This window comes from Chelmon rostratus, chromosome 17, assembly GCF_017976325.1.
Source record: "Chelmon rostratus isolate fCheRos1 chromosome 17, fCheRos1.pri, whole genome shotgun sequence".
NCBI classification, from domain to species: domain Eukaryota; kingdom Metazoa; phylum Chordata; class Actinopteri; order Chaetodontiformes; family Chaetodontidae; genus Chelmon; species Chelmon rostratus.
The window spans coordinates 1,155,788-1,182,500 of record NC_055674.1 but is presented as its reverse complement, the minus strand read 5'-3'; the positions used below and the strand labels follow the sequence as shown (position 1 = coordinate 1,182,500).

General features: G+C 48.1%; 2 protein-coding genes across 4 annotated transcripts; both read left to right on the top strand.

Moving 5' to 3' along the window:
• Window positions 1-1,994: 1,994 nt before the first annotated feature.
• Window positions 1,995-10,853, top strand: sh2b1 (SH2B adaptor protein 1). 2 transcript variants are annotated; one of them, XM_041956985.1, is made up of 10 exons: window positions 1,995-2,142; window positions 3,558-5,696; window positions 6,195-6,296; window positions 6,769-6,860; window positions 6,955-7,037; window positions 7,239-7,382; window positions 7,516-7,727; window positions 8,084-8,258; window positions 9,407-9,497; window positions 10,689-10,853. In XM_041956985.1, exons 2-10 carry the CDS (start codon window positions 3,969-3,971, stop codon window positions 10,708-10,710), a joined length of 2,649 nt encoding a protein of 882 aa, XP_041812919.1. In that variant the 5' UTR covers window positions 1,995-2,142; window positions 3,558-3,968; the 3' UTR covers window positions 10,711-10,853. The 2 variants fall into 2 exon arrangements, with proteins under 2 accessions (XP_041812919.1, XP_041812918.1); XM_041956984.1 differs by having other exon boundaries at window positions 7,227-7,382.
• A 3,937-nt stretch (window positions 10,854-14,790) lies between these two features.
• Window positions 14,791-26,564, top strand: atxn2l (ataxin 2-like). Of its 2 annotated transcripts, none has more exons than XM_041956277.1 (23): window positions 14,791-14,887; window positions 15,273-15,330; window positions 16,552-16,608; window positions 16,696-16,767; window positions 16,869-17,064; window positions 17,623-17,741; window positions 17,844-17,935; window positions 18,227-18,433; window positions 18,553-18,857; window positions 18,969-19,052; window positions 19,518-19,658; window positions 19,875-19,952; window positions 20,094-20,155; window positions 20,700-21,019; window positions 21,739-21,808; window positions 21,939-22,106; window positions 22,191-22,254; window positions 23,006-23,172; window positions 23,693-23,825; window positions 24,679-24,791; window positions 25,116-25,298; window positions 25,510-25,660; window positions 26,192-26,564. In XM_041956277.1, exons 1-23 carry the CDS (start codon window positions 14,871-14,873, stop codon window positions 26,248-26,250), a joined length of 2,916 nt encoding a protein of 971 aa, XP_041812211.1. In that variant the 5' UTR covers window positions 14,791-14,870; the 3' UTR covers window positions 26,251-26,564. The 2 variants fall into 2 exon arrangements, with proteins under 2 accessions (XP_041812211.1, XP_041812210.1); XM_041956276.1 differs by having other exon boundaries at window positions 23,006-23,208.
• The last annotated feature ends 149 nt before the right edge of the window (window positions 26,565-26,713 follow it).

Genomic DNA, 26,713 nt, shown 5'->3' with positions numbered 1-26,713 from the left:
CCGTGGACGTTGTTGTTAACTGATCACAGTTTGATTAAAACCTTTAAAAGTATCTGAAAAACTGCGTCTGTCTGTTTTCATGATCAGAGCAAGAAGAGATGAGCGTCCAGAACTCAAATACGATGAGTCAGGGCAGCACTCATTACCCTGAGCCTGCTGCTTCTCCTCTTTCATGGGAACTGGTCTCTCAGAGAATCGTGTCAAGTACTGCACGAAAGTACAAATTCAAGGTATTTGTACCTGAGTATTTCTTGTTTATGCAGGTTTACTCTTCTACATCTCAGAGGTAAATATTGTACTTTTTACTGCACTGCATTCATCTGACTGACACACAGTCAGCTCTGCTGCTCCTTCACCAGCCCCCACACACTGACAGCGTTAGTTACTCATTACTTTCCAGATTCCTCCCTGTCCAGTGAAAAGCTCGTATCTCCAGATGTGCTGCTGTTGAATGTTTGTGATAAACTGAAGGATGAAGTTTTCCTTCATGTCTTCTTCAGCTAAATAAATTGTTTAAAAAGCCTCTTGGATCAGCTGAAAATGCATCGTCACACAGCTGAAAACAGGCTGTTTGTCTGAGATACGAGGTTCTCGCAGGACAAACACATGATGATCTTATAGAAAATGATGCATCGCTGCAGATTAAACCAGCCAACAGGATATAAAGTAGTTCAAATGAGCTCAACCTGAAACATCTACAGCAGGAATATTAATCCACAAACATCAGAGATGATGAGAAACACTGACAGGAACATTTACTGATACACCAACACCATAGTACTGTGAGTACAATCTGCTGATAATACTGAGGTTTTGAATGCAGGACTTGTAGTGGAATATTTACAGTGTGGTATTAGTACTCTTACTGCAGTAAAGGATCTGAATTCTGCCACATCTGTTCATCTTTGTGGGACTCTTATTTCTTATTGAAAATCTGTCTTGGCTGTGATGGATTCTTGGAAAATCATGCAACAGTTTGGGACACGGCACCACACATGTGTTTGATTTAGCTGAGTAAGGATGTCATTCAAGGCCTTGTGTTCATGCCTATCACCATCACACAGCTAGCTTGTCTAAATCATACAGTGCAGGTTGAATGATTATTCAAATTAAATTTTCACAATAAAATGACAATATAATGTTCACAGTCAGATTAGAAGGAAACAGAAACTTTAGAGGGACACAGTCTTCTTTTTTTGACCTACTGAACCAGACATTTGTCTTTTAGAGGCTAAAACGTATGAATGCATGGTACTGAGTATGTGCTGGATGAGTGGATGGTTTCAACAGACAGCTCTGAAAACACCTTATGTGGTCATCTACAACATCATACAAACTACAACCTGCGAGAAGTTCTCAGATCCTTTACATGAGTAAATGTAGTAATACCACAGTAGAAATACTCTGCTACAAGTAAAAGTCACACATTCAAAATGCTTCAAAATATACTTAGAGTATGAAAAGTAATGGCCCATTTCAGAATCATATATATTATTGATTATAAATATTGATGCAGTAATGTGTTCATCACTTTAGTGTTGCAGCTGGTGGAGGTGGAGCTCATTTTAAATATTCACAGTACTTGTACAGGACTAGTAGTGAGTGTGCTAGTTAGTGGATGTGGTGGATCCAGTCTTCACATCACACCGACCTCCAGACAGACAGACACAGACAGGAGACAGACGGACTCGGTCTGATGTGGGACCACTTGGCCGCCTCGTCGACTTGGCCTCCAGGGGTTTTGAGTGGGACCCCTTCAGGATGGACAGGGATCAGCGTGGACCAGCACTGGGTCAGTTTGTTTGAACGGGTGGGGTGCAGGTCTGAGTAGAGGTGTCGCTCTGCTTTTCTTTCTCGCGTTTTCCGTGTTTACCGTCACAGTTTTGGGAAGCGAGTCACTCCAGAAAATCCAGCGGTTCCTTAGCGGCTGCTGTCAGGACCGAACGCCGACCAACCAACTATCGCGAGAAACAGAACAGTGCGAGAAGAACGGGTCCAGGCAAGGCATAGCAATATTCATATTTAGCAACAACAACAACCTTTACGATAATGATTATTCCGTTATGTAGACTGAGAGAACGATGAAGTGTATGCCAGTTTCACCAAAAGACACGGATGAAAACACTGGACTGTGATATACAGGTAGAGAAAACACAGAAGATTGGTGGTGAAGCAATATTGATAGCTAGCTAGCTGGTTTATTAATAGCGAGCTAACTGGCTAACGGTTAATAGCTAGCTTAGCTTGCAAAGAATCTTTCGTGATAGCCGCTGTTGGATGATTCAATATGTGATCGTCTCAGCCACAGGTTACAGTAGCCATTACAAAATAAGATATATCTGACCAACATTGCCAAATAAAGGTGGTAATTTATAGCAGGTCCGTAAGTAAGATGACGTTAGGAAGCTATTGTTAGCTAGCGAACGTTACACGTCTTTAAAGAAAGCTGAATGAGCAAGACTCACATTGCTTGCTAGTTTGTGCTAGCAAGCTAGCGAGTGAGCCGAATTGATATAATACTCATTTCACTTAACGTTGCTCTTAACCACATTATAGCTAGTAATCGTTAACCTCCTGGGCTACCTGTCATTTTGACCAGTTGTTAGTTTATTGGTATAACATGTAGCGACAGAGTGGGCAACATTCTCACATGCTTCATTTGATGACTACACACCGTCACACTTATGCTTTGGTTTTAAAATCATTACATATAACGTCAGGTCGATGTCAAAACATCAGGTCGTTAAACCAGCTGCGAGTTAACTGTTTCAGCCTCCAAACACAGAAAGTGGGAATGCAGGTTTGTTCCGTGGAGATCAATAAATGTATGAACAGTATGCAATGGGCTAAGAGCTAGTCACAGCATCTGACAGTAGTTTAGAAAATCTGACAGTCAATTACAAGTCCTGCATTGAGATCATGTTTAAGGAAAAGTATTAGTATTAAAATGTACTTGTCTAGTCTCAAGATTAATAGTAGTTATTATACAGCAGAACAATCCACTAATGCGAATCTTTCAGAAACTGATCATATGTTTGTAAAATCTTTGCCCGTAAAGTTAGTCCTGACCAAAGGCTGTCAAATAAATGTAGCGGAGTGAGAAGTGCAATATCTCCTTCTAGAATATAGTGGAGTAAAGTATAAAGAAGTACCTCAACATTGTATCTAAGTACAGTACTTGAGTAAATGTACTGTTGGTTGTCTTGTGGCTGTTTGTGTTAATCTAGATGAATTTCTCAGAGCCACACAGTATTTTTGGCCCCCTTCTTACCTGTAAGCCACACATCAAGAATGTTAACAAATCTGTCTTTTTCATTTATTTAGGTTCGTCAAAGTCGGTCCCATTTTCTGTGTTAGAGGTGCTAAAATCTGTGCACATGCTTTAATAACATCCAAAACTGAAGGGACCTTTTTCTGGCCTTCTCACCTGTGTGTTTGTGGGTGTATTTGTATTCATGTGAGTTCTCATAATCGTGTTTCTCTGATGTTTGTATTTTGACCTGTAACCTATGACAGACCCTTCGTTGAACTCATAGTTTATCTCTGTGTTTTTACAGGATGTGGCCACATTTCTCTGGATGTATGACAGATGGTGAAGAAGGGGCAGACCTTGTGAATCCCACACATCTTACCTCCTGCATTCATCCATTTATCGGCTATCTGAATCCCATTTTTTCTTTTTGAAACGATCAAATATTACATTTCACAAAATAATGTAGCAAAAAGCTTAGCCTTGGAGACATTTGACCTCTTTTAACCCCGTCTTGCATGGGTCTGGTGCATTGTCTTTTTAACTCAGATGGGGCTGAGCACAACACTGAAGTTCACACTCATTTGTAAATTATTAGACCAATGTGCCGTGTTTGGCCCCCGTCAGTTACCCCAGCTGTGCAATCACAGGTTTTTGTTGTATGTTTGAAGTGATCTGATAGACCATTAATTCAGTCAGCCCCCGGCCTTTCAGGAGAATGAACGGCTCTCTTTTAACCCCGCCCAGCCCGCGGGCGGCAAACTCCTCTCCTTTACCTCCCTCACCCTCCCCGTCTCCGTCCCCTCCATCTCCCTCTTTGCTGCCCCTGTCCCCTCGGCCACCTCCCCTGCCGCCTCTTGTGAGCCCTCCACCCCAGGCTCACCCATCCTCCCTTTCAGACACCCCCACACCCTCCCCCTCGCCTTGCCTGAGTTGGACCGAATTCTGTGAGCTCCACGCCCGCGTTGCAGCTGGTGACTTTGCGCGTCACTTTCGGGCTTTTCTCCTGGAAAACCCGCACTACTCCCCAGATTCAGCAGCCGCCTTCTGCCGGCGCTTCACCGACCGCTTTGTCCGTCACTTCCAGAGCGAGCTGGAGGGGGCGCTCCCGCCAAGCTGTGCTTCTGGGAGGGACGATATGGTGAGCTGGGCTCCCCAGTCAGATGCTACGTCCCTGGAAGAGGAAGCGGTCTCACCCTTGTCAGCGTCTGGGGGAGCTGTCCTCCCGTGTCCCCCGACTAACACGACACGGGCCCTATCCAAACCTGCTCCGACGCGGCTGGTGTTGGAGAACCGCAGCGGGGACAGGTTTCAAGATTCTTACGCCCACAGCCAAGTCCTGCCTCCATCTTCATCATCGTCGTGTTGCTCGTCGGTGGGAGGGAACAACGGGAGGCGTGAAGAGAGGGGGGCCATGATTGCGCCCGGCAATGGGGAAGCACCAGTTGAGGAAGAGGAGGACAGCTGGTTAGGGGTGGCGTCTGTGGGGGAAGACGTTGAGCCAGAAGAGCGGGAGGGAGAATCTACAGAGGTGGACAGTGCTGACCCCTCCCACGCTCCTCAGATTCCACCTTCCTCCTCCTCGGTCACTCCTCCGCCTGGCTCCAAAGGTAACAGTACGCCCAACTCCTCCAAAAACAAAGTGAAGAAGCGCTTCTCTCTGCGGAGTGTGGGTCGTAGTGTGCGGGGGAGTGTCCGGGGGATCCTGCACTGGCGAAGCTCCTCCAGTGACTCAGCCCAGAGCCAGCTGCCCTCCAGCTACAGCTACACGATGGGTGTGCAGGACGCCACCTTGGTTTCAACCTCAAAGAGGAACTCTGGCACACAGCCTCCCACACCCACCTCCTCCATGCCCGTTTCTCTGTCCATGCCCCTGTCCCTTCCCCACTCCTCATCCTCCTCGCTGCCCCCTTCTTCCTCAAGCAGCGCCACCTCTCTGTCTCTTTCGGAGGCCGCTCGGGATCGGCGGCGGAGCAACGGCGAAGCGGGTGAGAAGGAGAAGTGGAGCCATCGTCTGGAAAAACTCAGACTCTCACGATCCCCTCCCCCTGTCCTCACCCCGACCGCCTCCGGCTCTCACTCCGCCTCCTCCACGCTGCCTCCGAGCAGCGCCGCCGCCGCCGCCATGGGTCCGCCGAGGAAGGTGGGCCGGCTGGTGCGGGAGGGCGGGGTGAGCGTCAGTTCATCAAGCGACGAGTTGAGCGCGAGCCACGGCTTTTCCGGCTTCTCGTTCGGTCTGCTGCATCACAGTACGGACAACAACAACGCCGCCGCGGCTTCGTCCGCCGCGGCTCAGGCAGGTCCAGTGCAGCCTCTGGCCAGCGGAGGCAACGTGCCCTGGAGGGGGGGACGCTGGCATAAATGTCGTCTGGTCCTCAGAGAGAGGGATAGAGAAGGTGGTGAGCGGGGAGAGGAGTACTACTTGGAATTCTTCATTCCACCTAAAGTAAGTGCTCAGTAAGATACATTTTATTGATGCCCTGCAGGAAAATTAAAGTATCACAGCAGCAGAAGGACAAGAACAGATGTGTAGAGGAGTGACAGTACGAACATCTACTGTTTACAACATGAAACATGCAGATAAAAAGTGCTTAAAAATTCATAAATACTGTGAACACCAAACTGTGTGTTGAGGCAAAAACAGTCAAAACAGACGGGGACGGAGTCAGGTGTCCTGAGTCTGCAGAGTGTTAGCTACATGAGGTCAGTTCGTTTGAAGTGAAGGGGTTTGTATGTGCATCAAATTGTGGCTTTACAGGGGGGTTATGTATCTGACTGTTTCAGTGCTGGGAGGAGTGACTTCCTTGAGTCTCCGCTGGTTGCAAAGGCACAAACAGTCCAGTCCATAACTTACTGTGCAACTGAAGTTTTTGTACTTCAGTCTGAGTATTGATACCATGGGAGGAAACTGCTGTTATTGATTTTGCTGGGTTTGTCTCCCCAGTCATCAAAGCCCCGGCTCACTGTCCCTTGCTGCTCGATCGTGGATGTGAGGAGCACCACAGCGCTGGAGGTCCCGGACAAAGAGAACACCTTTCTGCTGCAGGTAATCACGTCTTCACCAGAGCCCCCCCGTCTTTAGATAAAGACGGATAAAGACAGTGAAGTGTTGACAGCTGTTCCAATTTCCTGCTTTGTAAATGTGTTTTCTGTATCTGTAATGATGGATCCAGGCCGAGAGCCACGGGGGTGGGGGGGGGGGGGTTGCTGTATTTGTCCAGTAAATTTCGGCTGTTCCTCAGCCGGTTGAGACAGTTTGTTCCCCTGCTGTCTTCTCATGTGATTAATGTAAATCCTTCGTCTTTTATAACACCGAGTATTTACTGCAGCAGCTAATTCAAACTCATTCAGCCATTTGAACTTCAGAGGCACCAAATATCTGTGAAAACTGAACCACAAAGAGGAAATACAAGCCCCTGTGGGTTAAAGGAGATGGATTTGACATTTGACAGTAGTTTAATGATAGACGTCTGAAGCTTGGCCCTCCATGTTTTTCTTCTGCTCTTGTTCCCGGGCAGCTGGAAGGGTCGGCGCAGTACGTGATCGAGACTCGCGACGCTGTACAGATGAGAGCCTGGCTGAGTGACATCAGGAACGGCATCTGTCTCAGGTAGCGAGTGAATGGATGCTGTAAAGGGTGGGAAGGACAGGATCTGTGGGACAGCATGAAGCAGGTTGAAGTGTTGCTGCTCTCTCTCCCACAGCGAACAGGAAGACGCTGAAGGTGTGTGTGGGGGGCTGCTGGACATCAGTGGGACGCCTGAGATGGTTGACCGTCTCTCGCAGGGTACGTCTCTGATGCTGTGAGCTTTGCAGTGTGTTGCAGGAGTCAGTATGAAAGCAGATCTGTGAGGGTGTGGCAGGTGACTTTGCAGGATCAGGTTCTGCTCTCATTTTCAAATCATGCTGATTTAGAGCCGAAGTTAACGTGTGAGTTTGAGCCGCAGCTTTAGTCATTGATACTGAATTGTCTTAGTGTGTTATGGAGGTATCGGAGGCTCCTCTCCCCTGATGGATCCTCTCCCGCCTGAATTGCCGCCTCGAGCCCCTCTCGACGAACCAGACAGCCGGATACTCGGCGGAGGCGGGGCTAGCCTGGGCACACCTTTTCCTGAGACTCCAGACGCCACAGGTGAATATGATCCAAGGACATATTTTAATTAAAAACAATGAAAAGTTAATTATTGCGTCAAGCCTTTTCTGTTTATGGCAGCAGCTCACTTTGAAGTCTTTTAAACTTTTTAAACCTCTCATTGCTCGTCCAGGCTCCTTCCTGTTCTCGGAGACGACAGCTGCAGAGGCGGTGGAGCACCCTCTCAGTGAGTGTCAGTGGTTCCACGGCACCCTGTCCCGTCTCAAAGCTGCTCAGCTGGTGTTGGCCGGAGGCCCGGCGAGCCACGGTGTCTTCCTGGTTCGCCAGAGCGAGACACGGCGCGGAGAATATGTCCTCACCTTTAACTTCCAGGGCAAGGCCAAGGTGAGTCTGGAGAACCTGCCGATGTTGCTCTGTTCTAATGTTCAGTATGTGATCCTTAATCAACCTGTGTGAGTGCTGTGGTGCTTTTGATGGCACATTACTGCCACCTGTAGATGGGAGGGATCATGTGACACCATCTGCAGGACCTTTCTGTGCCACCTGTGTGCCACCTGTGTGCACTAGAACAAACAAAACCAGATACCTTATAAGATACAACACACCAGTAATCTGCATACAAACTGTGTATGTGTGTGTGTGTGTGTGTGTGTGTGTGTGTGTGTGTGTGTCCAGTAAGAAACATTTATTCTGTTGGATGTTGACCTTTGACCTTTGACCTCTGTCTTTCTTCCCTTCAGCACCTCCGTCTGTCCCTGAACGAGGACGGTCAGTGCCGAGTGCAGCACCTTTGGTTCCAGTCCATCTTCGACATGTTGGAACACTTCCGGGTGCACCCGATCCCCCTGGAGTCCGGCGGCGCCTCAGACGTCACGCTCATCAGCTTCGTGGGTGCCACTGCCGTTCGCCAGCCAGGTATGAGAGAAGAAGAAAAGAAGCATAAAACACCTGTGATATATCTGTTAACATATCAGTCATGGATCACATTAACTGCAGCAGAGCAAGATTAAATACACTGAGAGAGATTCAACACTCGTACATAAATGAAATGAAATGAGTTGAATAAAACATCATCATCATCATCATCATCATCATCATCATCACCACCACCGAGCTGCAGAGCCTGAGAGCCCTGCAGGTCTACAGCAGTACCAGACCAGTTTTTAAACTTTATTAACAGCACAATGATATTACACTACGCATAAATTATTAATATCAATTATCATTATTGTTTTTCATCCAGACGTAACAGTGAACGAATGAATGAAGCGTTTACTGCTGTATCACTGCTTTGATAAGATTCATGAATTCATGCTGAAGCCAGCCGCTTCCCAGGAAGTTAGAAGGGATGGGCCGACATTACCACTGGAGGTAGCTAGCTACTGTTAGCTTAGCCGCTGAGAAGGCTCATCAAAACGTAGCATGAAAACTGTAATCAGCTGACGCCTCATTGGGTAGAACTTAATGTAGCCCCCTCTCTCTTCATGGCTCTGGGTGTTTCTCAAGTTCATCCGAACTCAACGCTGCACATCGTTGTGGTAAGGAACCTTAACAGACGCCGCAGTGACAGGAAGCCAGTGTAGCTGGTTTAAACCTCACAGCCAGGTGTAGCACTACCTGGAGACACCTGGCTGCATTCTGAAGGTGTGCGTGTGTGTTGTATGTTTTGTGTGTGTGTGTGTTTGTGTGTACTGCACGTGCTGCATGATATCTACAGGAGCCAAAAAGCAGCATCAGCCACATCTTTGTCATCTTGTGCCGGTGACTCTTCTGCCTCATCTCATCTGCTGCTCGTCATCTCTTCTGCACGCGATTAGAATCGAATCGAACCCGAGATGTCAAACAGCATTAACAAATGAAGGCAGTGGAGCGGTTCAGCTGGTGTTCGGTGTTAAAACTGATTGTCAGGAACAGAAATGAGGCCACATGTTTCGGTAGAAGAACTCCACTCACCTGCGTGCACCTGCAGCCTTTTCCACCTGCTCACTGTGTTACTGCACCCCCCGCTGTTCTGACCTCTCTGTTGTTGTTGTCTGTTGTATCCGGTGGCTCATCCCTTGCAGGCCGGGACAGGGCGGGCAGCCGGCCTACAGTCTGTGATGTCATCACCACGCGCCATCCTGACTCTCCATCAACCCCCATCTCTGACTGTGTGTAAGTGAGACCGGACTCAGCTGAGAGAGAGCGAGTGTTTGGGAGCGAGTGCGTGAACGAGCCGATCCTCTACGTGCCGATTCAGGTTGGACGTATTGACGTGTTTCTCAGTTCGGACGAGACTCTGCGTCTTTATTTCAACACCACACGCATTCGAATGTGGCGATTCTGCTCATGTGATGCTCCAGAACCAACCAGAATCAGTTCAGATACGTTCAGACGTCATTTTGTCAGCCTGGTAGGAACCCTGCAGGCTTCGCTTTGGCGAACCTATCAAAGCTCTGATTGGTTAGCTGCTAAGTGAACGTGCGATTTGCTCGATCAATCAGCCGCTGAGCCGAATCAAACACGTCCTGACGTCTCAGTTTACGCTTTAATCAGTCGCTCGTTTTCCCTGAAGATTCATCTTTGACTCCTGAAGTGTTTGGATTTTTAAGCGTCGGAGGAGGCGATGGAGGGAAGCTGCTGCCGCCGCTGTGATACACTTCACAAATCCTGATTCAAGCTGAAACGATTAAACAAAAAGTGAACCGTTAAATGTTTGTTCAGCTACTTCACCACAGGTTTGAGGTACTTGTACTTTACTTTAGTATTTCCGTTTTTTAGTGTCTTTACAGAAAAAGATTATCAATACAAAAAGTTAATATATTTTTGATTTGATTTATTGATGGATTAGTGTAACGTGATCGTGAACTGAATATTTTTGTGTTTTGGTTGGACTAAGACGTCAAGACGACACCGCGAGCTCTGAGACTTCCTGTGGCGCCTTTCACACGTTTTACTGACATTTTATCGATGAATCGATTAAAGAGATTAATCAAGAAAATAATCAGAAGATTAATTGATGATGAAAATAATAATTCAGATTCAGCCGTACCGACTGTGTGTCAGCATAAGGTGCGTGCGTGTTTGTGTGTGTGTGCGTGTTCCTGGAGTTGGACTGCCTCCATGACTCTCATGGACTCCATGACCGCAGACTTCTTCCACCTAACTGGTCGCTCACTGTCATTTTCTCTTTTTCTCTCCCGCCTCTCACCCCTCTCTCCTCCGACTTCGCTGTCACTTCACTTCTTACACTTTTGGCCTTATTTCCTCCTCCTCCCCCTCTGCCTTCCTTTATTTACACTTTTCTCTCATTTCCCTCCTTTTCCTTTCTCTTCTCTTTCTCTCGTCTGTTTCTTCTCCATGCAGACTTGACCAGCAGACCCCGTAGCCCTCCCCAGCCTCCTCCCCTGCCGCCGGGTCGGCCGCCGCCTCCGACTCCTCCCCAGGAGAGAGGAAGCGAGGCGGAGGTGGGAGGAGGAGGAGCGGCTGTGGTGACAATGGCAACGACGGGAGGAGGAGGAGGAGGAGGAAGTGGAGGAAGCGGAGGCAGCGGCAGTGGTAGTGGAGGAGGAGTGGAGGACTGGGAGGAGAGGGACAGGGACACTCCTCTCCGCCAGCTGGAAGCTGTGGAGGGGGAAGAGAGGGATGGAGCGAGGGCGCGCCGAGCCATCGGTAACCAGTATTCCTTCTTCTGATGAAGGGAATGCCAGGAGGAGGAGGAGGAGGAGGAGGAGGAGGAGGAGGAGTTGTGTGTGTGTGAGTGAGTGCATGTGTGCGTGTGTGGAAGTGAACGTGAGATTGGATGAGGCGGCGTACATCATAGCCATTCATAACCAGTATTTTTATTTTGTTAGCAAGGTGGAGGAGGAGGAGGAGGAGGTGTAAAAGTACTAACACTATAGGAGAGAGAGAGAGAAGACTAAGCAGACGGAGAGACGGGTGAGAGCAGCTTTACAACACTAACACGCGGTACGTTTATGTTCTTATTGTAGTCAGATAAGCTTTGATTCAGCCGCTACGCCTCGCAGCTCGTTCACGCCGGTGAGCGGCAGTGAGAGCTCGAGCCCTGTGAAGCCAGCAGTCCAGATACCTCACAGCGCTCACACACTAACCAGAGGCCAAACACACTCTACACACTTTGTACTGTGGCAGGTAGACCCAGCACGTCACGCTCTGCCGGCCCAGAGACGCCGCCGCCGCCGACTCCAGTTAATGCGCGGTCCTGTTTGTGTCTCAACAATGAACACCATCAGTTCTTGAATGTATGATAATGATGCTGACACTAACGCGTCGGTGCCACACGTCCTACGTTTTCAGTCCAGTTGGGGATGAAACTCTCATGTTCTTGTAACTAGCAGGCAGACTTTGACCTTCTGTTATAATGAGACGCTTCACGTGTCTGCGTCGGATCAGACGGTCGGCTGATATCAAACTATTTAAATGCAGAAGCATCACAAACACGTGGAAGTCTGATTCATCACACCCAGGTGTCCAGAAGGTGTGAAAGCGACGTGTGGGGGTCGCCTGTACGGGTGTTCCACTGCTTTCTGTAACGCTGCTCTAAAAGTTTTCATTATACTTTATTTTAATTAAATTTTAATTAGCAAACATGAGTTAAACAGTGTTACAGTTCATAAACAGGGATACAAATGTTCAGATATCACATGTGGAAGTTTTGGTACGTGTAACCTGTAACCGGTTGGCAGAAAACTCGAGCTGACATCAGTTCAGTTTCACTGTCCTACCTGCCAGCTGCTGAGAATATACACACCTGTGTCCGATGAAGATGAGTCCCCTGCCAGCGGTGACAGGATGTGTTTTAGTCCCGGTGTGTTTGCCCGCTGCATGTAGGCTGAATAGCAGCTCTCCCACTAAACTGAAGCCACGTCGAGCTCAGTAGCTGATATTTAAGAAACGAGTCATCACGATGGAAAAACCTTAAAAAAACTAAGTATTGGTACGGCTTCCTAACACGTGGCTCTGTTAACCTCCAGTTTAAAACCATTAATAATAACTGTGTTTGGGTTGCCAGGTCTGGCTTCAGTCAGGCTAAATTTATTATCTTTTGGGTTTTGGACTTTTGTAATTTGAAGATAATACGACACATTTTTTGCAGTGAAAGATTTATCGATTATCCAAAAAGTTGTCAGCAGATAATTTGGTGATAATTTGGTGATGCAGCCCTGCTGCCCATCATTGTATATTTTAATGGAACGAGATTGTTTTCAGACTGAGATGTTAAATAATGTGTTTTAGCAGATTAACTGCACTGAATGCAGACGAGGCAGCGTTAAACTGACAGATTTTTCTCTGGAGTTTGGTCGACGTCGTCTCAACACGCAGAGAGTGACGTCTCGGGTCTGAGTGACGCCTGAAGTCGAGCGGGCAGGAAACATTTACCTCAGACACACTCAGCAGCATCACTCACTATATGTCTCTCTCTCTTTCTCTCTCTGTCTGTTTCTCTCTGAACTGGGAGAGACGCGTTTTCCTTCAGAGAGAAATTATTGATGATGCCGATAACAATAATGTTGATGGAAATAATAATGACGGTCAGAATAATACTATTAATTTTATTTGTTTTTAAGACACCTTTTTATTTTGTATGCTTACTCCGTGTATGTGTAACACTTGTTCCGACTCCATCTTGTAATTCAGTTGAAAATGTGTTTGTGCCTTTTTATTTTGGGATAAAAAGAAGGAAAAATAAGATTTGCTGTAAAGCCTCTTTCTCAAGGCTACGCAGTATCCTCACTCTCTTTCATGCTGTCCTCTCCTCCTCGACCTCATCCTCCGTTCATCCCAAATATACGATTAGCAGAAAATGTCAATGAGAATACCTACTTTTTCTACTCGTGCCTTTCTGTGTCTGTCGTCTCGTCATCAGCCTCTGCCTGCGTTCGTGTCGCTCTGTCTTCGTTCGTCACTCAGTTTAGAGCTTGCCTGTTTCTTTATGCGCCACATAACCTCCCCAGCCATTTCTACCGCTCTTTTCTTTGCTCATGTATTTGTCTGTATGCACCTTTCCCCCCCAGAATCATCATGTTCTGTGTCCTTTTCTCAGTTTCAGAACTCTTTGTGCCTTTCTCTGTCTCTTTTCTCTCTTTGCTGGGACCGTGTGTTGAGGGCGGGCAGTGTCGTCTGTCCGCCCTGTGTGGTTAGTTTCAGGTACTACATTGAATTTAATGATATAATATAAATATAGTGAAACATAATGGTTGGTGTGTGGTGTTTTTTTCCTGAATGTGGCCTAAAAGGTGTGAAATCCAGATGGTGCAATACGTAGAAACAGTAAAAATTGTCTGTTATAGCACTTAAATCTCATTTTAGATCAGGAACAACACAACAAACAGTCCAGTCTAGCCTCAGATCGACAGTATGCGGCTGGATGAGAGCTGCTGATTCTCTGTCACTTTAAATTCTTTTTATTGTTGGTATTTAGGCTTAGCTTTAGCATTAACGACGTTTGAGATGGAAAGTAGTTTAAAGCACTAATTGTAATAAAGAATAAAGGGTTGAAGGGCTTTATACCTGATCATGAGGGTCTGTCTCAAAGGGGGTCCATGGACAAAATCTAGTTTCACAACCCTCATTGGTTCAGCTGGTGCTTCCTTAATATGGTGTATATTCCTAAATTAATTTGTCTTTAATCAAATTAGTACACAGGTAATCCCACCGTCATGGAAACTGTTGATTGATATGAATTATTAAAGTACACAGTTTCATAGATACAATTCATAATCTTGGGCGGAAAAGGTTTTGCATCTCAAAACGTCATTTTTGTACTACAGCCATTGTTTGAATATCAGTTCACTAAAAAACCAACACTGTATATTGAGAGCTCTCAACCACATCGCATGGGCTGGATGGAGACAGAAAGATAGTAAGTGGGCTTTGAGTTGAGATTACTCTGCCAAAACTTTCAAAAGATAAGACTCACATTTTATTCTGACTTGATTATTTTATAAAACAGTTGGTACTAACAGTGTATTACAAAACACGTTTGTTGATTAGTTTAATTATTGTCTTCGTTTTTTGTGGTATTTCAGTTAAAAACATTTTAAAATCTTCTATAACTTGTCATGTGGATAAAATTGAAGCTCACTTTTTTTTTTTTTTTTTTCCCAGAAATCCGTTTCCTTACATGACCTTTAGCAGGACGGTCTCTAACTATCAGCTCGTCAGATAAATGATTGATGTCAAACTAAGCCAATTAGAAACCAGACCAGAAATGATTGACAGAAGGTTTGTCCAATCAGTGTTCACATTAAATCGGTAGGCAGGGTTTAAGATTAGTGCGTTCGTTACATGTACTCGGTTGAGCCCGGTGCGCTTGAGTTACTGTCGAGAGGCGACAACATTCACATTTTCTGAGTACCGCCCTAACTGAGTATCAATCCGCCCCTCAGAATCGAAGTGTACAGTCGCCGTGTGTTGACAAATCGAACGCACCCGCTGCTGTGTTTTGTTGTTTTTCAGCGGTGTGTCGTGTTTGGCCTGTCAAACCGTGTGACTTTTCACTGGAACGACGAGACTGGAATAACAGGGATGCACATGACTAAAAAGTATAATTTACTTACTAAAACTTCTTCACCTGTCAGTTTCTAATGTGATGCCAGCATCAGTTCTAGCGGCTCGTCTGTGTCTCTGTTGGTAAAATTCGACGTCTAGGCTAAGCTAACAACGTTAGCCCACATAGCTAGCTGATTTTACTATTCTGAACAACAACAACAACATCAAGGTTTTCTGACTTTATCATGAAGAGAAACAGTCTCGGTGTTGGTGTTAAGTTTGTCTGTCTAATCGTGCCATGTCAGCCTGGAAGTCGCTCGCTGTCTAGCGGGAGGTGTTGCTCTGTCGCCCGGTTCAGGCTTGTGTTTATTGTTCTCACGGGGGGAGCAGTTGACATCTTTAGCTGTTAGCTAACCTTTATTTCTTGACCCTCTGCAGGTCCAGGAACACAATGAAACCACCATCACAGACTCAGTCCTCTCCTCTCAGCAGCTTAGTAAGTAGTGACAGCTCAAAGAAAGTGAGCTGTGCCTGTGATCAGCTGATGAATTATTCATCTCAGCCAGGTGTGCCCGCTGTCACCTGGTGTGTCTGAAATCAAAGCGATGTTTGCGGTCGGAGGTTTTGGTGTAAACATGCTCTTCCTCAGCTGTCTCCTCTGCTGACATCCAGCATCGTAAAGTCCAACAATGTAAACAGAAACAGGCTGAGACCGGCTGACCTGTTACTGCAGGAAGAGTAAAACATCATGTACAAGTACTTCAGTAATACAAATCATCATTTCTGAACTTTTCCACCGTTACAGAAGTAAAATTACAGAATTATTACCAGCAAATGGAAATAATTGATGTATTAATATGCATTGTATTTTTTATGTTGTTAATGCTGATGCATTAACATGTAAGTAGCATCTTAATGTGAAGTTTGGGCCACTTTTAACCATTTTCAATACTTTTGTTTCTAATCTTAATCAATAATATGTTTTACATGTAAAATCGTGATTTGAGCTGTAGCTGTGAGATAATGCAGCAGAGTGAAAAATAAATTATTACCTATGAAATGCAGTAATGAAGTAGTGTCTCAGACCTGTACTGCTACATGTACTCAGTTACTGTAAAACCTTTTACAACAGTCTAAGTTATTAACTCTAGCAAGTTTCAGCAAATGCTTTAAAAGAACTGTAAGACAGTAGTCAATTTTATTGATACAGCCCTAAATCACACAGGATTTTATGATCTGTAAGTATTTCACTGTGTACAAAGCAGCCAAGTGACTGGAGTACAATTCTGATATGATATTAAATAAATATAAAGTTTATATGTTGAGGAGTGTGGGGCAGAATGTAAAAATGAAAAAAGAATTCAATTAAAATCCATTTAGAAACAGTGTGGTTGTAGAGATTATTGATCAGCTTGTGGCAGATATTTTGGCATCATACCAGCTGATAAATAAGACACGTGACAATAACAGAAATAATGTCTTTTTGAGTCAGTTACAAAGTTTGTCCACCAGAGAGCGCTGACAGGCTTATTATGACACATTTAACCATTTTAGTGCACAGTCAGTACTTGGTCCATGTTGCTAATAACGCTCACATACTTTTACTTCAGTGAGGTTTGAGTGCAGGACTTTAACTTGTAGTGGAGTATTTTCACAGTGTGGTATTAGTACTTTTACTTGAGTAAAGGATTGTTGACAACGTGCTCTGTATCTGCAGATGTTTGAAGGCGTCTACAACAATGCCAGAATGCTTCATTTCCTCACAGCGGTCGTGGTGAGTAGCTTGCTCTGAAACTTTGGTGAGTTTTTGACATGAGCACCACAAACAAAGAGACTAAAGCTTCCTCGCTGCTGCTTTCAGGGCTCCACCTGTGATGTCAGAGTGAAAAATGGCGCCGTGTATGAGGGAATCTTCAAGACTTTAAGCTCTCAGGTAAAAAGCCGCCACACTTTCTCTGAGTCCTTTGCTTTTTGGCTCCACGTCGTCACAACAGGATTAACGGATTTATCTGTGTGTTCTCTGACGACCGCCAGTGCGAGCTGGCTGTGGACGCTGTTCATAAACAGAGCGATGGAGGAGGAGGAGGAGAGGAAGGCGGAGGAGGAGGTGGAGGAAGCCAGTCCTCTCCACCACCCAAGATTGAAGATATCACTGACACGATGATCTTCAGCCCCACCGACCTGGTGACCATGACCTGCCGCGATGTCGACTTGAGCTTTGCCGTCAGAGGTAACGAGACACCTGGAGGGAACGGCGAGCTCTGAAGCTCGCTGAGGGACGTCTCACGTTTAACCTGCGCACAAACAGAAATGTCAGAGCTTCGTAATCTTCAGGCTTCATTAATGTTTCTATTTCCTGTCTTGGCTTGTGTGGTCGGTAATAATCAGTGTTGGAGCAGATTACACACCGCGCCTCCACCACGACCCCTGTGAACGAGCAGGTAGCAGCAGGTGCTGTTAGACACGTTTAATGAGCTCGATCGTGTGGACACAGAACGTCAACGATTGGTTTGGCATTGATAAGAAATCAGTAATCAATCACTAAAATGTATCACTCAAACAGTTTCTGCTTCATGGATGTTGCAGAAAACAACGACAGCACAGTAACATCACGACAGGAGTCACGTGTGTGGTATCGATTACTGTAAAGAACGTGTGTACAGCTGGTGGTTACATCATCAGATATCGATAGATTTGAAGAATTAAAGGTGTTGTTGACCTGTCTTTGGTGTGTGTCTGTTTCTGTGTGTGTGTGTGTGTGTGTGTGTGTGTGTGTGTGTTCGTGCAGACACTTTCACCGACACCTCCATCAGCTCGACGCGGGTGAACGGGGAACACCGGGAGAAGGTTCTGCAGCGGTGGGACGGAAATGGAAATGGAGAAAACTTTGAACTGGAGTCCGACACAGTGAGCACGCACAAGCACACACACACACACACACACACACACACACACACACACACAGCGCGGCAGCTTCCACTCTTTCACGTCCGATGTTCTTCCTCTCAGTCAAACGGCTGGGACGCCAACGAGATGTTCAAGTTCAACGAGGAGGCGTACGGCGTCAAGTCCACCTACGACTCCAGCCTCTCCATGTACACGTGAGTCCGTCCACGGGTCGATCCGTCCCGCCCAAAGTTCAGTGCTTCGTCGCCAACATGAGAAACGAAGCCAGACCTCTCCTCCTGGCTTCGTTGTTATTATTTTCATGTACTTTCCTGCTGATTGCTGAGAGCCTGAAGGCAGCAGCGTCAGAAGTGAACTTTAAATGTTCCACAATAAATGTTTGAAATCAGCAGAAAATTACAAGTTAACGTCAGAACTGATGATGATGCATTAAATAAACAGTTAAGAGCCGGACTGTGCTGATGAGCTGGTTTCCGCTCTCCCAGCATGCCTTTGGAGAAGGGGAACTCGGAGGTTTACCGGCAGCGGGAAGCGCGGGCGGCTCGGTTAGCCAACGAGATCGAGAGCAGCCTGCAGTACCGCCGGCGGGTGTCCTTAGAGAACGAGGAGGGCAGGAGCGAGGAGGAGAAGTACAGCGCCGTGGTCCGAGAGAGGGAGGACAGGGCGAGCCCCGGGTCCACCTCCGGCGGCAGGTAAGAGTCTGAACGTGACGCCTCACGTGAACCTGGTGAGCTCGCTGTGACAGCCGCCTGCTCTGCTGCTTCCTGTCTGACTGATCTCTCGTCCCCTCCTCCTCCTTCCCGTCTTGCAGGGAAGGTAAATACATTCCTCTTCCTCAGCGGGCGCGAGAGATCGGCCTGTCTGGCGGCGCGAGGACCGGAGGCTCCGGCCGAACCGCCGCGCCGACCTCCTCCAGACACCCGCCGCCCGGCTCGTCCTCCCCCAAACCGCCGTCTGATAGGAGCAGTCCGCTGTCCGTCAGAACCGCCTACTCTCCCCACCAATCGCAGAGCAGCCCGCCGGCAGCCAGCAGCCCTCCATGCACCAATCATGTTCTCCCGCACTCCCTCTCCCATCCTCAGGCGCTGGCCGACACGACGCGCTCTGTTAACGGAGGTATGGTGGTGGTCCTTCCTGTCTTCCTCTTCCTGCTGTGTGTGTGTGTGCGTGTGTGTACGTGTGTGCGCGTGTGTGTGTGTTGGCTCTAACTGCTTCTCTCTCTCTCAGTTACATCCAGAACTTCCCCAAAGTCCCAGAGACTCCAGAGCAGCAGAACCCTGAGAACCCCAAACTCCCAGTCCTCACCTGCAGGTACACACACACACGCACACAGGCACACACACACACGCACACAGGCACACACACACACACACACATACACACACAGGCGCACGCACACACACACACACACAGGCACAGGCGCACGCACACACACACACACACACAGACAAAGACACAGACACACACGCACACACACACATACGCGCACACACACGCACACACACACACACAGGCACATACACACACACACACACACACACAAACATGCACGCACACACACACACAGACACACACGGTTGTGAAAGACAGTGTTTTGCTTGGTGTGTGATCATCTTAGAGCAGATATGAGGTCATGAGGAGGAGGAGGAGGAAGGACATCGTGGCTCTGTCTCCTGATTGGACCATTTTTCTTAACGAATCTTCATGATGAAGAGTTCCTCCTCTCTCACTTCCCTCCATCTCTCCTCTCTGTTCGTCCGTCTGTCCACCCTCCAGTCGCTCGTGCTCCAAAACCAGACGCTCCTCCCCAGGACCTCCCCCTGGTTGGCCCCGCCTTCTTGGACTCCTCCCCTTCCACTGTCTCCACGGCAACCGCCGCCAAACCCCCCGGCCCCACCCCGCTCTTCCCTGTCGACGGTGAGACGTTTATTACAACAAAATGTCTTGAGCCAGAAAACTGAAGTTTGTTTACAGCGAAGTGTAGAAAAAGCCTGAACTGCACGAAGAAAATCAGCTCACGAGCTGTTCAACAACCTGCCCAGAGAGGTCGCTGTTCGCTGTTTGGTCTCTTTCAAAGCCTTTAATGAAGCAGCTGAAAGCAACATTTAATGATTTATTTCTCGTCCTGCACAGTGAATGAGATCCTGAGCTCAGCAGCTAAAGAGCGAACTGAAAGTCTGTCCAGCCCGCAGGAAGCCAAGAGCAGCAAAGGTAAACCTCGTCTGTCCTCCACCAGGTTTTTATACCTGATGTGACAAATGCTGGCTTTGGGTAGCTGTGATCCATAGAGAACATGCGGCGGTCTTTAAAATCCTGCCATGGTGGATCTGATGTGATCTCTCTCTCTCTCAGCCCCCTCAGTCCAGCAGAGGTCTCAGCTGGAGGAGCTCCGCAAGTTCGGCAAAGAGTTCAGGGTAAGAGTGATGTCAGCGGTAACGCGGGGTCACACGTGTCACACGGGGGGTCACATGTGTCACACAGAGGGTCACACGTGTCACACAGGGGGTCACACAGGGGGTCACACGTGTCACACAGGGAGTCACAAGTGTCACACAGAGGGTCACACGTCACACAGGGGGTCATATGTGTCACACAGGGGGTCACACGGGTCACACAGGGGGTCACACAAGGGGTTACACGTGTCACACAGGGGGTCACATGTGTCACACAGGGGGTCACACGGGGTCACATGTGTCACACAGGGGGTCACACGTGTCACACACGGGGTCACACATGTCACACAGGGGGTCATGTGTCATACAGGGGGTCAAATGTGTCGCACAGGGCGTCACACGTGTCACACAGGGGGTCACACGTGTCACACAGGGGGTCACACGTCACACAGTGGCGAATCTCTGGAGGCTAATGAGCACTGAGAGTCTCAGCTTTGATCCAGATGTCAGCTAACAGTGGTCAGCCGAGGGCTCGGTTGTTGATGTTTGAGTTTCTGTGTCTCAGCTGCAGCCCAGCTCCTCCCCTTCAGCGAGTCCGGCCTCAGCAGATCCTCCTCAGCACAGCCCCGCCTCGCCTGCCGAGTCATCCTCCTCCTCCCCCCCGGCGCTGCCCAAACCTCTCACCTCCCCTGGCCAAGATCTTCCACAGACCACAGAGCCGGCCGCGACCCCCGCCGCCCAGACGCCCACGACTCCTGCCGGCCCCCAGCCCTCAGGGCCAGAGGGTCCGCAGCCTGGGTCGCCCCAGTCGGCCCCGGCCCCCAGCAGCGAGGAGGCCTGTCCGGAGGGCAGCGAACGATCGGAGGCTGCGTCTGCAGCTACAGTGTAAGGAAGGAACTGCTGTTACAATCTGTCCACTCAGGTGCTGCGTACAGGTACACAGCTGCATCATTAGTGAAGCTTAATTAACGTTAATTCGACTTAAAGGTAAAGGTGCTGGTTACCTGCCGTGACCAGCTGGCTGCGCTAGAGGAGATATATTTAAATAAGAGCATCGCGCCGTCTCTCCTGGGAGACATCCAGTGTTCTCTGTCGTTTCTGGTGAAAAGTGAAAGATGTCTGACACAGGTGGTTTCTGAAGGTATTTGATCGTCCAACAAGCAGCTCTGATGGGTCCACATGGAAGCTTTACTCTCATAACTGTGTCCATTTTACCTGCAGGTCATCTTACCTGTGCAGGGTACAGGGCGAGAGTTAGCATGACCCAGAGCCAGAATGGTGATGAGAGTAAGACCCCGGCTGAAAAACAAAAATGCTAAATGTGATAAATGGAGGTTCACTCAGGTGTCGAGGCCTCGCGAGCAGCGACTGGGTCACATGCCGTGTGTGCAGGTGGTTTTCCTGGCAGGTTAGTTTGGTGATAGATCAGCAGCAGATCTGGTGACTTTCTTCATCCATCGGCGTGTTCTGTTCACACGGCTTCTGTCTCCTGTCTGCCCCACCTGAGGACGGATCCCCCCCCCCCCGCTCCTCCTGAGCTTTCTAACATTGTTTTTCTCAGGATGCATTTTGGGTCTGAAGTCTTTTCTGTTCTTTTCTTTCAGACAAGTGAAAAACTCAACTTTGAATCCAAATGCAAAAGAATTTCTTCCCATAAAAGGAAACACAGCCCTGGTTAGTCACTCACACACACACACACACGCTCACACACACACACACACGCTCACACACGCTCACACACACACGCTCACACACGCTCACACACACACTCAGCTTGACTTTCTCTCTGTCTGTGTTGTGACAGAAGCCTACGCCGACCCCCACCCCTCCTCGACCAACCCCCACCAGCCCCTCCGTGGTTCTGCCTCCGCCGGGACAGCCAGGAGGAGGAGGAGGAGCCGTGTACAGCGGCCCACCTGGACACTACCTGTCCTACGTCTCCCCGATCCACATCCAAGGACACTCCATCCAGGTTTGAGCCAGTCTCTCTGAACGCTCCGTCGTCCAATCAGAGACAACTTCCTGCTGCTGTAATGTCTCCACGTCTTCTCCGCAGGCTCCTCAGATGTATCAGTACACCATGTCAACAGTCAACCAGGGCAAATATGCCAGAGCCAAAGGTACGCACATGCACACACACATACACACACACATACACACACACACACAGAGGTTTTAAAAGGAAAGACTGGATCAGAGGTTTCAGACTGTGAGGAGAGATGTGAGGCGACAGGTGTGTGCAGGTGAAATCAGTCCCTGTGGCTTGGCGTGCTGATTTGGGTCAGTTGTCTTGGTACAGATATTTTTAGATTCACTTCCTGTGTGACTTCTCAAGGACATAATTATCTCTGATGTTCATGACGACTGAACGTCCATAAATTCCTTTAGAGAAGAAGCTTCTCGTCACTGCAGACTTCCCCGAGAAGCCTCATGTTTTGAAGTTTTCTTCAGTGTCACAGTGATGGCTGTATGTTCATGGATACGCTGCTAACAGGAGCTGCTAACATTAGCTGCTAACACTAGCTGCTGACACTAGCTGCTAACACTAGCTGCTAACAGCTAATTCAGCCGGCGTTTAGTGGTGCCAGTTTCTAAACAAAACAAACAAATGTAGGCTAACAGATGTAGACCACAGCGTAACTCACTGAACCCATGGCAACAGTATACTTCCTGTTTACAGTACATCCCCCAAGAGCATTATGGGACCTGTATTTTCAAACCTCAGAGCTCAGTGAGACAGAGAGTAGTAAAAGCAGTGAGCACCTTTCTGTGGTGCTCTGTCAGTATTTTTGACATTACGGCTCAGAACGTGTCATGGATACGATTCTTACATCCCAGGTGAACCAGTGACCGTGCGTTCTGCTGTTTCAGGCCCAGTGGTGGGACAACGTCCGGAGCACCACCCCTCCACAGCGTCCCCCATGATCTCAGCCGCAGCCTCAGCAGCAGGACCGCCGCTGGTGGCCTCGCCTTACCCCCAGTCCTACCTGCAGTACGGTCAGGTGATCCAGGCCATGCCCCCACACTACCACGGACAGGTACCGAGGCACGAAACTGTCAGCAGGCGTTTAAAGGTCCAGTAAAAAGTCCTACACCGAATAAAAACCCTCACTGAGAACTGAAACCTGATTTTTAAAGAATATCTCGTCCTCCGGGTGTGATGTGATGTAACAGCAGCAAGCTGCTTGTTGATTGGCTGCTTGGAGATTTTAATGAGGTCAGCTGTCATTAAGTTAAAGTGAGTGAGCTGAACCTGCTTACTGCTAACTACGTAACTTTGGGTATAGAAGTATAGTTACTTATAGTATACTATATCTTTGAATTTTCTGCTTTACTACTTTTCAGAGGAAATATTGTACTTTTTAAATGACTGCATTCATTTTACAGCTATAGTTACTGATTGCTTTTCAATCTGATGTCAGTAATGTATTGATCCGGCGGCCCCTCAGACTGATCTGGTGACCCTCTGGCTGGACTAAACGAGCTAACTGTAAATGAAGTAGTTAAAAGTAGCTCCAACAGTAAAATGCTGCTCTCTGACTCTTCTGTTGTCTCCAGGCAGTTTACTCGATGCTGCAGGGGGGTGCAAGGATGCTGACGTCCGGGGCCCCTCCTCAGTCCATGGGTCCTCCTGGCCCCCAGTACCCCGGCCAGGCTGAGGGCCAGCCGGGGCCACAACAGGCCATGTATGGTAAGCAGAATTAAAATGGATTCACTGTATAAACAGAATTATAGTTTTAATTTATCGAATATAATGAAAGTTACAGCTGAACAAATCCTGACTTTTATGAATGTAGTTTAGTTTGTTGTGATTTCGTGTCTGAGAGGAAAAGATGACACAAAATGCTGTCGAGGTTGATTTAAGTCTAAACCCAACATTATTACTGATGAGTGAGTTCTTCTCCTGCACAGGAAGTAAAGTGTAGGTACAGTCATGTAGATTGATCAGTTATAAACGAGCATTTCCACATTCTTTGACGTGACTTTTGAAGTTCAGCTCCATGAACATAACGACAGCCTGTGATAATTGATTATTGATCGATGGTTGCTGCCGTCAAAAGGAGAATTCTGGATTCTCTGTCAGCTGCTTTTGAATAGGTCATGTAGCTATGCTGATTGGACGAGGTCTGCACAGAAGACAAAGTCCACCCTGCAGCTTTTTCACTTCATGTTCAACATTAAAGGAACATTTGTCGTCGGTCCTGAACTCGGACAGTAAAGTTTATGTAGAGCTAGTTGTGTGGAGTTGTCTGCGTTTATAGAAGTCATCATTAGAGTAAATGGGGAAAAATAATCGGCCCAAGCATTGAACCTTGTGGGACTCCTTTGTGACAGGCAGGAATGAACCGTCTGCCATGTTTCTGATTAGCTACAGTTATCAGTCACATAGCAAGCTGATCTGTCATGTTCACTTTAAACTGTGTTGTATATTATTAGAGTGTTAGAGAGGTGGTGGCTTGATGGGAGTCAGAGGGTCTGTGGAGGGGGGGTGAGAAGCTTCTAAATCTTCTCTGTTCTGTCTTTGTCCTGCTTTTCTGTCTCAGCTCAGTCGTTCTCTCACCACTCGGGCTCCATCCATCATCCTCAGCCCTCCAGCACCCCCACCGGGAATCAGCCCCCGCCGCAGCACACAGCGGCCAGTCCAGGACACACTCAGGTGGGGGCGTCGACATTAATGCTCACTGACAGCTGCCTGGATGACGAGAGATTATTTTTAGTCTTTGACGTCAGTTTGTTGATGCAAACGTTCTTTTAACAGCAGTGAGAGAAATATTCTGACCGTCGTGGTGAGAATTGAACACAACAGATCTGTTCAGCTGATGTTTCATCCGAACGATGACATAAAAACATGCAAAAAAGAATTCAAACGTTAGAGCTGCATGAAGGCGTTTATGGCTGCTGGTGGAAGGATGAAACACGAAGACAGCAGGTTTCTACGTGACGTTCACCCTCAGTGTGTTTCATGTGGTTTCCCTCTCAGTCCAGTCAGGCTGGTCCTCAGCCTCAGTCCATGTTCCACTCTGGAGGTCTGTCGGCTCCCACTCCTCCTAACCTGCCGCCGGGCCACAGCTCCCCGCAGGCCTCCTACACCGTGCAGGGATACGGCCTCCCCGGCCACCAGCCGCTGCCCCACGGCTTCCCCTCCATCGGCCAGCTCACACAGGTGAGCTGAACCAGAACCTGTTCACCATCAGAGATAACCTGACGCGTGTGTATGAGCGAAGACGTAGTTCTGCTTTTACTGTCGATGCTGTTCAGACCGTCTGCTCACGTCCACGAGGGTCCGTGTGAACTCTGTGGACCCTGAGCAGCCTGTGTGGACTGCACGCTGTTGTTGGACGTGTCTCTAGAGTCTGTTTGTTTGTCCTCTGCAGCCTCACGTCGCAGGAGGCCTGTCGGGTCCTCACCACTCCGCTGGTCACGGCCTGCCGCCGGTCATGCTGCACTACGTCCCCCCTCAGCAGGGCAGCAGCTCCAACCCCCAGCAGGGAGCACCACAGCACTTCTACATCGGACCCCCCCAAGGTAAAACACCCCCCCGGACACAGACTGCCTCTGGTCCTGTGGACCACGTGAGGCCCAAACAGAATGTGTGCAGGAGCGTTGTGATGCAGCTGCTGGAGACACGTTCACAGTTTACAGACAGCGAGAACTGATGGAGGCTCGTGTTCAGAAGCTTCTTCATCATTTTATCATGTTTTATGATCCTGGTCTCATCAGTCGATCCTGGTCTCATCAGTCGATCCTGGTCTCATCAGTCGGTCCTGGTCTCATCAGTCGGTCCTGGTCTCATCAGTCTCAGTAACCTGAGAGAGAAACTGAACGTTCAGAACAGAAACAGCTTGATCAGCAGGTCGAATGTAAAACATGTAAACTTCTCACAGTGAGAAGCTCTGGGTCCAGGTCTCGGTCTGGGTTCAGGTCTGGGTCTGGGTCCGGGTCTGTCTGTCCTAACACACACAAAGCTGTTTGTCGTCTCGTCCAGTGTCGGCTGGACGGACTCAAAATGTGGCGAAATGATCTTTAAGAAGCATTTGTGTGTGTGTTGTCTTCCAGCTGTTCAGGTTCAGGCTCACCACAGCCAGCAGCTGTCCTTCCACCCGTCCGCAAACTGAACCTCCCACCGTCACGGCCGGATTGGGGAGCGAGGAAGACGAGCGCCGCTGTGTGACGAAAGCCCAGGCGATTTGAAACATTCCCACCTCCGGACATCAAATTAACACGTCCTTCTTTTTAGCCACATCCTTTACACACAAACACCTTCCACGGGACATTTCTGGATTTTAATGTGAACACAAACTGTTTTCACAACACAAAGCTGGACTGAAGACGAGAACTGGTGGAAACTTTTGGACTGAAAGCCGTGGAAAAAGTTTTTCCCCCCACCCTGCCTGACCTTTTACAGACGAAACCAGTTCATTAATAATAAAACCACTGAAAAAACAGAGCAGTGTCCCTAGAAGTTGTTTTAATGTAAACACACACAGACCAGGTAAACCTTAAAGCTGAAGTAACGTCTGGCGGTGCTGAGTTCATGTTCCGTCCTGCAGACCTGGAGTCAGGACACCGTTAGCTTAG